Here is a 15,035-nt window from a genome sequence, read left to right as displayed (position 1 = left end):
CGTGTTAACAACCTGTGTGCATTTTAGATATAATTTGCAAACCAGGAAAGGTTTGTTCCTATAATTTTGAAGAGCTCTATAATACTAAATTCCTTAAGCCGAACCTCCAATGTGGCTTCAAAACTAACCAAGCTACTGGACAAGAATGCCTGGTTCTTCTGTCCTTTCTAATTTGTATTTTATTCTTGGAGCTGGGGTCTCGTGGGACCCAGGATGGCTCAATCTCACCATGTAGCCAAAGACAGCCGAACTTCTGCTCCCCCTACCTCTACCTCCGAAGTGTCGGAATTCTGGGCATTACTACCCCGGGTTGGTGTAGACACCGAATCCAGGGCTTTGTGTATGCTAGGCAAGTACTCTGCCAGCTGAGCTACGTCCCCAGACTGTTTCTCTCTTTTAAATTGCAGATGTGGCCAGCGTAGTTTGAGGGGAAACACCTCGACCCAAGTCTGCGCTCACACAGGGCCTTAGGTGGTCTCAGCCATTATTTCTTTCTGCTGCACACCATAGCACAGGTGGCCAGTGTCACTGACACGGCCTGTCTGCAAGATTTCTAGGATGAATGAATGAATACATGAATGAGAGAGCATCCCAGCAAGGTGCAGGCAGCGCTGTGACAATTCCCTTGTAATCTTAAATGCCACAGACACGGAATTGGCCCGTCATGGAAAGGAGTAGAATAGACAGGAGTGGGGAAATGTAAACATCAAAATAAAAATAAGAGATGGGTTCCAATTAATTTCATACCTTACAGAACGTTAAAGCTTAAAAGAATCTTAAGGATGGCCCAGTCTAATCCAGCAACACAGATGCAGAAACTCTGGAGAAACATTGCTGAAGCCTGGGGGCCCCGTGCTCTCATACGGGGACACCTCCCTGGGTCACCCCCCAAGAATTCCCTTGCCTCGCGAAACAGACAACATGATTTGGGGGGAATCCACCCTTACACTTGATCCACAGGAAGAGAGATGAGTGCCCAGTGGCTTAGAGAGTGTTTTCAAAGCTGCCTGGGAACACATGGGTGTCTCCGGGGCAGTGTCTACACAGCATGCCAAGAAGGCTGAGTCCCCAGACCCAGGTCATTTTCACACTCGGGGCTCTTAGCAAGGATGATGACAGGAAGGGAAGAGAGAGGGTCGTCTAGGCATACTGGGTACCTTTAGGGACCTAGAAAGTAAGAGTTACTGAACACTGCATCTCGATCCAAAGACAGGGACACTGAAGTAAAAGAGTGTGTGTCGTGTGTGGGTGTCGTCTGTACCGCTCTTCCTTCACACTGGGGAGCGAGACCTCGGCTCACTCCTGCCCTGCCGCAGACAGTCTCTCTACTCCTGTCGCTCCCTGCCGAGGAATGATGCTCATTTCTCATCCTCACTCTGGGCTTGCTGTGTTCCCTTGGCTAAGTCATGGTACAGCCGTCTCGCTGGACCTTCGCTGTGCCGTCTGCATAGTGGGCTGACGGAGGTTTCTGTGGGAGGAAGAAGCCATGAGTGGCTCTTTGCTGAATCTGCCACGGCCCGTGGTGAGCAGCGAGCACACACTGACTATGATTCTACGGTAAGAGTTAGCACTCTGTGAGCCTGAGTCAAACAGGAGACGGGGGTGTGGGTTGATGGGGCCGTGGGTGACTCACAAGAGTGGACAGGACTCTTGCTTGGCCTGGACCAAGGGGACAGGGATGTGTATTCAGGTGTGGACTGATGCTCCGTGCAGGGAACCAGTGAGCAGCAGATTAGAGTGTGAACAGCATCGAAGAAAGTGCCGCTAAGCACTTGCCAAGCTCTTCCTCGTGTCCACATGCAGGCGTGTACCATACATGTGCACATGCCAGCCTGAGAGACAGGTTAGCCACCCTCTTGACACAGAAGCAGCTCGGCTCCTGTAGTGCAGGGGGGTGAGGCCCAGCCAGAGCAAGAACATCTTATGGGCAAGTGAAGGGACATGGGACAGTGAACAGTTCTGAAAAGGACAGACTAGGGAGGAAACCACAAGCAGTTCTTGTGGCGGGGTAGGCTGCGGGAGGAAAGCGCCAATGACCACACCGGGGCAGGGAAAGAGGCAAGAAGTCCCAGTGAAGATGGATTCCCAGGAAGGAGCATGGTCCAGGCCATAGCACCTGGATTCTCTGAGACTTTCTGATCCCGGAGCAACATCAAATGTCCTCACTTGGGATCTGAGTCCCTGACTTACTGTCACTCAGATGATAGTCCGGCCCCATGCTGGCATCCTCCAGACCTTTGTGTGTGCCCTTCCAGCTGTGCAGAACACCCTTTCCAGGCAACACTGCCATCTCCACAGGCCCAGATCTGCCCAGCCCTCCAGACATCCCCAGGAACCTTCCTGTGAGTGTGGCCTGATATACCCGTCTCCCTACCCCTCCTCACCTCCTCACGACAGGACACACATACACCAGGGAGGAAAACGAGCCCCCTGAGGCCAGAGCCTCACATCCCTCCCCAATGCCCAGGTCTCTATTCTGATTCCTGGTAGCTTCTGAGTCTGCCCCTGAAGAACAAGATCAGTCTTGTTGGGTGATGCCAACAACCAACCCCTTCCCCCAGGGAGGATGCCCATGGGAGCAGGCCAAGTTAGAAACCAGTCCACCTGCTGGCGTACAGAAGAGCCACCATGCAGTGGGCAAAGCTGCTCCGGAGAACAGGAGGTACTTCTGGCGGCTTTCTGTTAGACAAGGAACAGGCCATCTCCTGATTTAACCCCCCATGACCTTTGAACTTCCCAGGAGGTCAGCAGCACATCCCCGTCCCCAGCTGTCTCTCTGTCTCTGCCCCAATGGGAGGGAGGGCCCTGGGCCCGTTCCATTTTGCTCCCGTATTGATCTGTTGGCAGCAATGGGCTGGATAATTAGGCAGGAATTAGGGTTTCTATTACAGCCAGGAGGCTGCTCCAGCTGATTTATCACCTGAATAATTTACTGTGATTGAAAGGAAATTAAAATGAACTCCATTTGACAACTGTGAGCTTTTATGGGCTTTAGTGAAGGCTCAAAAGCCAGATTAATAGCCTAGTGTTGGTTAATAGTCTGCCGAGGGTAAATACAGCAGGGCTGCGATCGGCTGCGTCCTCCCGGTGGCCGACCCACTCTGCCACAGCCAGTGCTCACCACAGTGACAACCAGCATCAACTTGAGTTTGACTGAAACAGATTCCACTGCTGGACACACATGTGCATCTGCGCACAGCCGTGAACACACACACACACACACACACACACACACACACAGAGACGCACATGCACGCATGCACGCAAGCACAGACATGCATACACTCATTCAGCAGATTTTTTTTGCCCCCAACTTCTCTTGCTCTGTGTTAACTTTCACTCGCCTGTCATCTAGGGAAAACAGAACTAGTTTTTCAATAACCATTTTGAGAAGGAAGTGCTTCGTTGGCCCAGAGTGGGTCTCCTTAACCTCTCCCACCAAGACAAAGGGGATTCTGAGTTTCCGTTGAAAGACAGACCAAGATGGCCACCCACTCAGAGCAGAAATTAGCAGGAAAGGCTCCCAATGGTGACCTCGGGGCCACCCTGGCATTAAGTTAGTGATGTTTTTCCCAGGAATGGGATGGGTAATCTGTCCAGGCCCGTGTATGTCCTGGAATGACCCACAGACTGTCTGAGGAAGGCCTGGCAAACACTAGCCAGTCCAGGAACAGATCCCAGAACCCTCCAGGACACAAAGACCCATGACACCATCTTGAACAACACGAGGACAGGGAAGAGCCTGAGGTCAGACTCTAGTTTTATAGCCTCAACCATCCTGGGCCTGAAAATGGGTATACAGTTTATTTCAAAGTTCAGACCCAGCCGCTTGGGGGACATTTAAAGGGACAGTCCAGTGTGGGCCGCATTCAATCCCTGTCAGGCAGAGGTGACTAACCTCGGCTCTTACTGTCAGTTGGCTGCAGCTGTTGTCGTTGTCCACCGTGGTTACACAAATAAGAAAACTGAGGTCCAGAAAAAAAGCAAAGAGTTCAACAGAGCAGAGGCAGGGCTCAAAGCAAGGTCCCAGCTCCTCAGTCAGGACGTGCTCTTGATAGCCCCCATTAGATCATTCAGTGAAAGAAACAACAAGCCCCGCACCAGGCCACTAACAGAGACGCAGGCCACTTGATTTGCTGGCAAGTGGATGAGATGGCCAGTCTCCACGGCCAGCAGCTCAGGGGCCCACTTCTTGGCATTACTACCATACCACTCTGGGGGAACCACAAGGGGCACAGGAAGCACCCGCCAACAGTCATTCAGAAGAGAGTGAGCAGGAGGGGGCTCGAGGAGCTCATACCCTTGATGCTCGAGTCTTACCCTGCAGCAGCCCCTTGCTCAGCTCAAGTCATCATTTGTCCCTAGTGACTGGGAACAGGGCGCGAGGGTGTGTCATTCATAGTCCAGTGCCTGCCTGTGTACAGGGAGCCCTCCGGCCTCACCTTCCATCTCTCCTCATTACGGCGTGCCACAGAGAGGTGAAGCGGATTAGCCAAAAGACACTGAGTCAGTCATTATCCTGCCTCAGAACTCACAGTCGGGCCTGCACCAGGCCACAGCGCTCTGAAGGACACCATCGAAACGTATCTTCCCAGAGCCTGCGCAGCTCAGGCCTCCTCCCTACTGGGCCTCGTCTCCTCCTGAGCCAGTATGGCCTTAGCCCTGGGATCCGTGCAGCATTCCCTCCTCAATACGATTGCCCTCGGTGCAACCCTCACAGCTAAGCCTCCCCTGTTCAGTATTCCACATCAACCATCGTGCTTTCCCAGGTCTGTGGCTCCTGAGTTCACAGCACACCATTCTGCGAAAGAACTGACAGGGATGCCACCTGGCTTGTGCCTCAGCCCCCTCCGAGTCTGGCACTGTTCTGGGCCCACTGCTCAGATGCAGGAAATGTATTGGACCGGCGAGCTCCAGAGTGAGCGAGGAGGTACCTGGACAGTTCTGGGATGCCTCCCAGTGAATGCCTGCTCTTGGGCCCATCTTCCCAGACATTTAAATGAATAAAGTGGAATTTCAGGACTTCTGTGAGACTCCCACGAAACGCAGAGGGACTCGACACTCAGTGTCTGTGTTTCAATCAGACTGGTTCAATGGAGATGCTGGCAAAGCCAGGCACAGAGCCCTGGACCCTTGGTCTCTTATTTACGTCTCCCACAGCTCAGATGATATGTGGCTTTTACCAGCTCTCAGGAAGACTCATGAGTGGAGGGCGGCTCTCTGAGAGAGTCTCCTCCACAAACCCAGGCTCTGGAATGGGGCCATCTCCCCAGTGCACATGGCCACGTCACTTGCAGGGGAGGGATCATTTAACTTGTGAGAGAATGAGCAACATCCTCCCTAGGTCTGTACGACCAGGCTCATCTCTTCAGCATCACCTCCCACCCTGTTCCCTGAATCCCAGCCACACTGGATCTTTCCACTCCTGGTCTCTCCACCTCAGCTCAGGGCCTTTGTCCTTGACATTCGCTCTGCCAGACACATTCCTCCATGCCCATATCCCTATTGTTGTTTACTATGGCAGTGTCCAAGCTGGCTAGTCTCACAGGAACTTAGACATCTCTCTAGTACCAAGCTGTGATTCTTCTACAAATCTACAGGTTTGGGGGTGAATCCAAGCTTATCTTCTCACTGATGGGCACAGAGAATCTAGTTCCATGCCTTCCCTGTACTAGACAGTTGCCAGAGTTTGCTTAGTGAATACTTGCAGAGCAGTCTTAAGCAAGCAGCTTTGTCTCTATGGGCCCCAGTTTCCCCATCTGAAAGCAAACTGCCTAAATGGTCTGTAAAATCTCCTCATCTCAGAGAGAGCCATAAAAGAAAGGCTGGTGTCTGACTTACCTGTCAGAGCAGGGCCTTCTGATGACTGACCCCATGCCTGGCCTAGCCACACCTGCCAGGAGTCCCATGATGCCAAGCAAAGGCCAAAAATCACGAGATATCATCCATCCACTCCATTACCATAAGCCCGAGGCCACAAAGTGAGTCTATATATTGATATCATGTTCCTAACTGAGAGGATGGCAAAACCACCTGGAGTGGCCCAGAAGTTCATCACATACACCCCTATCCAAAGAGCCCCGGGAAAGCACACATTCGTTAGCGGCCCAGCAACCATAGGAATCACGTGCCTCTGTGGCTGGCTACAGACACAGCTAGCAGGCCAAGGAGCCTCAGAGGCCCCCTGAGCAAATCCTCCTGGCCTTGTGGGATGTTGTGACCAGCCAAGCTTGGCCAACACCAACAAAAAGCCCACTTTGCAAAGACTCTCAGCCTCACTGTACAGATGCCCCTGCATTCAGGAATAACCCAGGCCTGCACGGTGGCAGCAGGTATTGTGGGCAGGAGTCACAGCGTACCTGCTCCGGCTTGATGGGCTCCGTGGTGGTGAAGATGTCTGAATAGTGCTGCCTCTCGAACACGCGGTCCAGCACCTCCAGCTGCTGCTGTGTGAACAGATCTCCCCGCATCTGCTTCCGGAGGAAGTCTCTGCCTGGAAGTGAGTGGCCGTTTGGCACTGGAGACTCCTGGATACCTTGGGTGAGCATGAGAGAGAAAGGGTAAGTGGAGGCTATTCTGCCACTCACGGAGGAAAGGCCAGACCCTGAGGCTGGGGAGGGGGCCGGACTGACCCTCCAGCCAGCTCCCTGCCCATGACAGGGATTCAGGGGCTGCAGGACAAGGTCACCTGCTGCTAACTGCAGAGTCAGCCGCTCATAATCGCATGCTAGACACAGTGCAAAGCCCATTTGTTAGGGGTTCTGTCCCTGACTTTCCACACAGACCCCTCATACATGTGCCGTGGTTTGTATTTGTGCTCCTAGTGCTTATGTGTTGCAGGTTCGATAGTGAGTGAGTGTGTAAAAGGGGTGGAGGGAAGGAGGTCATGAGATTAGTAGCACCCTCCTCTCTGGCTTTCTGTCTGGTGGTGCCTATCCTCCTGCTTCCTCTTCCCCCTCTTCATCTCAGCTCTTTCCTCTCTCACACAAGCATGTGCACACTCACACAAGGCTGAGCCTGCATCGCAGGTTTGAACTTGCAGAATCATGAGGAATTACCAAGTTACCTGCCCTGAGGAATTGCATGGCGGAAACAAAAATAGGAACTAATTCAATATGTTACTATTCCCCCGCTTTGCAGATGAAAACTCCAGGCCTTCAGAAATGACACAGTTTCTTTGCCCAAGGATTTGAACTCAGGGTGAGTGAGAGACTTAGTCATGGGTGTTGTCGCCCCTTCTGTACCTCACCCTACACAGCCGTCACTGCCATCGTGCCCAGTCTGTAACACGCTGTTCTAGGAAGCTGGGAGGACACTTGTACCATTCCAGTCACACACTTGTGCTAGATGACATGACAAAAACCTGTCAAAATCCCATGTGCACTATCCCTGAGAGACGGCATTTCCGGGAGTATATTTTATAGCTGGCTTATGTATATGGAACGTGATAGATGCACAAGGCTCTTGGAACAAAAGGCTGGAAACAACCCAAGTTCATTCATAGGGAGCTGGCTAAACAGGCTGTGGCGTTACTGGAACAACGGAAAACCATGCAGCGGTGAACAGCAAGCAAACCAAGATGCAAAGACCTTCAGGATCCACGGTTATGTGAAGAATGAGCAAGGTGCAGGATCCTGATGTCCACAGTGTTTTGTGAAAACAGAGAAGAAAAGATGGCTTGGTGTGTTCTTACTAATGTTCAGATACATGTATTCTGTGTATACATATTTTCTAGTACAAATATAAAAGAAATATTGCATATAATGCATCTGCCTTTTGTTTCAGAACTTGCAAGCACTGCCTATTCTGATGCACAAGTTAAGAAAGTATCCTGTTACGTTAGCTGCCCACCATGTCTGTCTCTGGGGATGGTGTTTTTAGTTCAAAGAAAATACAATGAATTATTAATTTGAAAAATGGGGTTGAACCGTCTTTTGTATGTTATAAATTTCACACACACATGCATGCATACACACATGCCCATGAGCACGCACGCACGCATACATGCATGTACATGCACACGCGCACACCTGCAATGCTCAGCTTGCTCCCACTCAGCAACTTCTCTGTCCATCATCCCAGCCACTTCTGCCCCAGTGACCTTGCACTCTAGAGCACCCATCAGGTTTCTTGCTGCCATGGAGATCATATCAATTTTTAAGAGATTGATTTCTGCCTCCCTACTTCAGCTAGCCTCTCCAGTTTGCGCGCTGCCTCCCAGGCAGCCAGCAAACTCCAAATGAAACCAACTCCCACCAAGATCTCCTCTCTTTCTCCTACTGGTTGTTTCCCTGAGAAGGCCCAACTCTGCCTTGCCTGGAGGCTTCCTGGCCAGCTAGAACCTCTAAACTGAGAGCCCTGGAGGGTGGAGCTTCATCTCCTGAGGAAGCCCAGGGAGGGTGGCTTGACTCTGGATCCCTGTGGACAAGGTCACTGGTCACCAAGTAGGGCCCAGCACAGAGGGAGGGTTCAGAGCATGGAGCCAACTCAGGTTATGTACAATAGGTCCTTGGGTCCCTTGAGAACACTGTGTGCACTGCGGGCTCAAGCAGCTTAGCTGGGACCTGGACCCACTTCTACAGGGTCTTTCAGGAAAAGAGCTGGCCTGATCCAGCTGTGACTTTCTCTAAGTCAATACTGGACCCATGGGCTGCACTCAAGGGAACTCAGGCTGCTTTGATGACCCAGATGCTACCAACTTGTCCCACGCAAGCACCTCCATTCACATGCCTGATCAGTGGGGAAAGAACTAAGTAACATTTCCTTAAGAACTCATGGGATTGCTGGGTCTAGCGGTACATGCCTGTAATCTTAGAATTCAGGAGGTGAAGGCAGGAATAGCGAGAGTTCCAGACTAGCCTATCAAAAGATTCTATGTCAAGAATAAAAACAAAAAACAAATAAGTAACAGCCATGAAAAGACTTAGGCCACTCCTAAAGACATAATTACACGTTCAATTTAGTAAATATTCAAAAAGTTACCAGGTAATATTAAAAACTTAAGATGATTTTTGTTTTTAAGTATGTGTACGTATAGATGTTGTGTCTGTGTGGAGGGGTTATGTGTTCATAATTGTGAGTGCCCACAGCGGCCAGAGGCCTTGATTCCCCTAGAGCTGTAGTTACAGACAGTTGTGATATGGGTGCAGAGACGTCTGCAAGAGTAATACGTACTAATAACCACCGAGCAATCTCTCCAACTGGCAAATTAAATTTTTATAAAGCAAACAAGAAGAGAGGATGCAGTGGCAAGGGATGTAATCTCGATAGGACAGCCCACTTCCGTGAAGAGATCAAACAAACAAACATGGGACTGCACACTGCCCGACAGTAAGTATAAAACAATACACAGAAATACACACGTGTAGCCGTGTAAAACTAGAGGGAATGCCCCTGCCCTGGGGGTGGGCATGGGGAGAGCTTCCAAGGGGCGGGGGCTGTGTTTGAATCACAAGTAGAGGATGGGTAGGAGAGGAACAGAGAGGGAGAAATGAAATCCCAGGAGCCTGTAGAGAGTCTCAGAGGCCACAGAAAACTTGAGTCTTACTGAAGGAGCCCTGAGCAGACTTGAGCAGCTAGGGAAAGAATTGCCCACTTCATTCCTCAACCCTGGGCCCTGTTTCCTAAACTCTGCTTCCAACTGCATCTTTGGAGACCAGGGGCCAATCAAGATAGTGTTTGCTGTCAGCCTGTTAGCTGCAGGTTACCCAATCAACCCAGGAGTAGCACAAACTACACTTCTCAATGGCCTGTGCCCTGTTTTCCAGGACGGACAGCCTGCAAGTGCACACACTTCCTCCTCCAGGATGCCTTCCGTCCTGCCCCAGTACTTTTCCAGCTCCCGTTCTCAGGACTCTAGCCACCCCGCATCTCTGCAGCAAGCCCCTAGCCCTTCATGCTCACACTGCGCTATTCGCTAGTTCATCTCTGTCGCTGCTGGATGAAGTACCCGTGCAAAGCATTTACGACCAACAACTTCCTTCTGCAAATTTGGTCTGTGCAAATTGGGATCCCTCCATGGGTCTTCACTCAGCCATTCCCTCTTGCCTCAGCCCAGCTCTGCAAGTGTTGATGCAAAGGATGCAGCCACAGACAAGATAGCCCTTTCCTTCTCAGAGTACCATCCGTGGGAGAGGCGAACATTAACTGAAAACTAACCAGGCCAGGCCAGGCACAAGTATCAGCCAAGGTGAGAACTCTAGCAAAAAGGAATCTGATTGCCAAGAGGGCAAGGGCATGCCAGTCTGCCTCTGGATGCTGCACACAGTGGGTGCACTGTGGGTATGAGCTACACCAAGAGATCAGTGCTCAGAGGCAGCTACAGAAATGAGCACGAAAAATCATCCCCAGCACAAGGGCAAGTCTGACCCGCCAGGCAGGCAGTGTGACCGTCTGTGGCACTTCAGAGATGTTGACTTAATTGGAGGCTGTGGTCTTAGAGGTAGGCTACAGAAAAACTCACACCGTGGATAGTATGCTTAAATATATAGACAGATATGGGCAAAAGTGCAAAGGTATACAGGGGCATGGTATCTTTAAATCTTTTTTTTTTTCTTTCGGCTCCAAATCAAATAATATGTAATAGACCCAGTGCTGGGCTTAGTCAACCATGGCTCATAGAATTAACATTCTGGAAGCTAGCTTCAGGGGAGCAAGGGGCAGGAAGCCCCTTCTCGGGAAGCAGAGAAATGCTGGCTTCAAATTTCAGGTTAAGCCAATGTTATTCAGAACCCAGCTTTGAAGCTAAAAGTTTTATACAATTGGGTTTGGTCACGCAAAGCAGGAAGAAGCAAGATGGCCTGAGATTCCCATCTGGTGGGAGAAAGCCTCTCTTGTGTGTCTTAAAAGATCATAAAGCCATTGCGTTTTCTTCACAGCACGGCGGATTCTGGGAGTTTGCATTTCTCTTGCAGGATTTTGGTTTTTTCTTTGAAAACCACCACACACTTTATGTCTGAAGATGCTTGCTGAGAGCAAAAAGATAAAACAAACAGGAGTCTGCAAAACCCCTCTGGCATCATGGCCTCTGGAACTCAGCCTCAGCTGGACACTGAGGAGCCCTGAGAAACCAGGTTGGAGTCTCAGCAGCAGCTGCTGGCTATTCTCAAAGTTCTGTTTCTCCACAGATCTGGAAGAGCCCCAGAGCCATGCAAACCTCTTCTGTCCTCATAGCTTGTCCCCAGCAGGGCAGTCAGGCCCAGTGGGAGAAGTATTAAGAGCTGGCAAACCTGCGTGCTAGCTGTGTGTGCTTGGCTAAGTGTCTCTCTGTCTCTGGGCCCCAGAATACCCATCAGTAAACTAAGGAGGTTGAGGACCACTGAGGTTCTCACTGAAGCTGAGTTACAGCGGTACACACCTGTAATCCTCGCTCCTGAAAGGCTGAGGCAGGAGGATTAGGAGCTTGAGTCCAGCTTGGACTCCATAGTGAGTCTGAGGCTAGCTTGGGTCACAAAATGAAATCCTGTCTTAAAATATATATAGAGAGAATATAAAGCCATTTCTAACTCCTTTCTCCTTCAAAACTGACTCATATTTTGTCTGCTAAATAATATCAAATGATCACTGTCCTCTCTGTATTGCATTTATAGGCAATGCCACACACACAACTACCAATGCCCTAAGCAATTGCTTCAGCCAACCAGCATCTAATTGTCACCGCTATGTTTAGAAATGGAAGAGCAGTAAGGAAGAGATTTCTTTATGGAGAGAGGCTCCTGACAAAAAAAGGAAGAAATCCCCCCCCCCCGCCCCTGTGTCTGTCTGTCTGTCTGTCTATCTGTCTCTCTCTCTCTCTCTCTCTCTCTCTCTCTCTCTCTCTCGCCATGCCTCTCTCTCCACCTCCCTCTCTCTCTCTCTCCACCTCCCCCCCTCCACCTCCCCCCCTCCACCTCCCTCTCTCTCTCTCCACCTCCCCCCTCCATCTCCCTCTCTCTCTCCCCCTGTGTGTGTGAGAGAGAGTGTATGTGTGTGTGCATGCCTTGTGTGTGTGTGTGCGCACGCGCACATGTATCCCTGTATGAGAGAAAGCTAGAGAGAGAGAGGATATGTGTGTGCATGCCTGTGTGTGCGGGGGGGGGCATTCCTGTATGAAAGAGAGAAAGACAGAGAAAGACAGGAGAGAGAGAGAGAGAGAGAGAGAGAGAGAGAGAGAGAGAGGAGAGAGAGAGAGAGTTGCTACAATGGGACCCAAAGCTTTGGGAAGAATAGAGAAGGGCTCTATCCCTGAGCCATAGCACCCAGACCTAAGGCCTCCCTTTTCTTCCCTGGAACACATTCCCCAGAGCCTGTTACAATTCCGACAATAGGCTCAGGCCCCACTACTGTGTTTACAGACTCTCCATCCTTCTTCTGGCCCCAGGTCTTCCTGAGGTACATCAGAAGGCACACTGCCAACATAAAGACCCACCATTTGCCACTGGGGTCCTAAGCCAGCCTGATGGGACTCGGTTGTCACCTAAGGCATTTCCAACTTGGGTCAAATGAGCTAAAGGAACTTCGAATTGATCTTTGCATATATAGTGACCAGTTCTACAAGCAGTCTAGACAGCCATGGTGACCCATACCTGAATTCTCAACACTTGGGAAGTAGAGGCAGGAAAATCAGGAGTTCAAGACCAGACTCTGCTACACAGCAAGTTTAAAGCTAGCCTGGAACATGTGAGACCCTGTCTCAAAAATTAACAAACAAAAACAAGTAAAAGCAACATCTATAAAAACAGACCAGTCATGTTAATCCGCATCTTAAATATTTGGGGTGGAATTTGCAGGACCCTTGCTGTGGGCAAAATCAACTGTGGAATTTCTCCACAGGAGGGGCTCAAGATCACACAGGCCTCACCAAGGGTAAGGAACCAGAAGGGGCTGAGGCTAGCTATGTTAGCTGGGGCTACATTAGCAAAAGCATTTCTGCATCTCTCCTAGCAATGAAAGAAAGAGGCTTGGCAGAGACAGTGGGAGCTCCAGTCCTCCAACCCTCTCGATGGCCTCCAACCCTCTCGATGACCTCTGCTGTCACTATCATTTGCATTGGGAAAACCCTTCAAGCCTCTCCTCCCAGGCCCAAAGACCCCAGAGCCTCTGGAGCCTCTGTGATCTGCCTTCCCAGTTAGGACCAATTTCTGCATTCCCCATCCCCACAGTGCTAAGCAGACTTCTGCCTGGCTTCTGCTGCCTCTTCCCTGCTCCTTAATGCTAGCGCACTCCGTGCCCCGCCCTGCTGAATGCTAATTCACTCTCTGCGCCACGAGGCACACCCTTCACCCTGCCCAGCAAGTTCAGCCTGAAAGCCACCTCCTTCCTGCAGCCCGCGGGCTTTTCACAGGTCACAACTCCAGTCTGAAGCTGACTTCTGACCATCCCTCCTGTGAGCTTGGTCTCAAGGAGGGGATCTCCATTTCAAGTCCCGGGAACTGGAGAGATTCAGTTGTTGCTCAAGATCACAGAGTAAATACACAGAGAGCACTCCCAGGCCTCTTACTATGCATGAGGATGAAGAGGATGTACTTCGGGATACTGGGGAAGCCTGGATACTCCACATTTACAAACCCATGATACCTAAGCAACTTCTGCCCTCTCCCAGTATGTGTATGCGTACTCATGTGCGTGTGTGTTTTACTCAAACTGAAGCCAGAGCCTTGTACCTACTTTCTAAGCGCTCTAGCGCTGAGCCTTTTTCACCTGTTATTTTAAGACAGGGTCTCACTGGGTCAGCCAGTCTGGCCACGAGCTCACTCTGCAGGCAGGCTTTGAAGTCGCCATTCTTCTGCCAGAACCTTCAGAGTAGCTAAGATTCCATCCAGGCTTGTGCCACCAGGTCCTGCCTGGACATTTCTTTAACCTTCCTAATTCTTAATTTTCTCATCTGCAAAATGGGATGCTCACCATACCCGGAGTTACCAAAAGAGTCATTGCAAACCACAGAGCAAGACACCTGGTGCAGAGTAGGTGCTGTTTCTAAGATGGCAGGTGCGCTAGTTCATTTCCCTTGCTGTCTGAGGGTAGAGGCTCTGTGTGACTATCTCAAACAGGAGATGCTGATCTTCTGCTCAATGCTTGTTGACTAGAGGAATAACCTAAGGAGATGCAAGGGGTCACGGGGCTGCACGCTCCGGGGAAACTCCGCAATGACCAGCCTCCATTATGAGTTCAGAAAACCACCCTTTGCCTCTGTGACTCTGGAGGAGGAGCGAGAACAACAGCCACAGGTTTATTTCTCCCTAGGATTTGAAGCAGTTCACACATGTTGACATTGGGGTGGATCAGGACAGCCTAACAACCTAAGGGGGCCTGAGAAGCGGCTACCTGAGGTCAGGATGCCTGAACAGGTAAAAAGCACCAAGCCAGGCAAGGTCATGGGAATCTAGGCAGGGACAATCAGAGCCAGCTGGCTGCCATTTTAGGGAATCTATGGGGGAACAAGACTTCTCTCTAGGGACAAGGGTGGCAGGGCAGGAAATAGTCCAGGGCAGCCCAGAACCCAGATAACGTTCCAGGTGATTTTATACATCCCTCCCTAAACCAGGGGCACAGGCTGAGAAAATCTGAAGTGGCACGGAGGGAAATTTCACTGGAACCACCACGATTTAGCCATTCGTTTCACCCAATCTTCCTTCACAGGGAAGGAAAACACAAAATTGTAAAATTGGCAAATGCATTCAGGTTTGACTCGAGCGAATCTGACCGTGCTATGTGTTACCCAGTGAGTCAGAGGCACTGGTAATGGAAAGGACCCAAGGGACTAAATATCACTCCCTTGGGGATAGCACCGATGAGGGCAGATGGCAAAGCCAGGGACCAGACAGAAGGTCCAAATCAAGCTGCCAGCCCAGGCCACGAGGCCCCTGATGCCGTCACCAAGTCCCTCAGTTTACTACTCAGGAGTACCAGGTGGGTATCTGCTGTGGCCCTTGCTCCAGAGCTTTGAGGGTTCGAGTCTTAACTCCCACCCTGGGGTGGAGGATGCAGACTGTGGACACTCACACTGTCGCACCTAGAGAAGCGTTGGGAGCCTGCAAAGCAGACAGAGCCCTGGGGTC

At 50.8% G+C, this 15,035-nt stretch overlaps 1 protein-coding gene across 1 annotated transcript in view; it reads right to left on the bottom strand.

Moving 5' to 3' along the window:
• The window catches only part of Pax5 (paired box 5), a 176,128-nt gene that overhangs the window by 109,379 nt on the left and 51,714 nt on the right, over positions 1-15,035 (bottom strand). The window contains exon 6 of the mRNA XM_041667866.1: positions 6,360-6,535. Coding sequence (XP_041523800.1) covers positions 6,360-6,535 — 176 coding nt within the window. The remainder of the gene's footprint in view (positions 1-6,359; positions 6,536-15,035) is intronic.

This window comes from Microtus oregoni, unplaced genomic scaffold, assembly GCF_018167655.1.
Source record: "Microtus oregoni isolate MIOR12 unplaced genomic scaffold, Mior012 000017F_ref0000208, whole genome shotgun sequence".
Lineage (NCBI taxonomy): Eukaryota > Metazoa > Chordata > Mammalia > Rodentia > Cricetidae > Microtus > Microtus oregoni.
The sequence above is the reverse complement of the archived record's forward strand: the minus strand, read 5'-3'. Positions and strand labels throughout refer to the sequence as shown.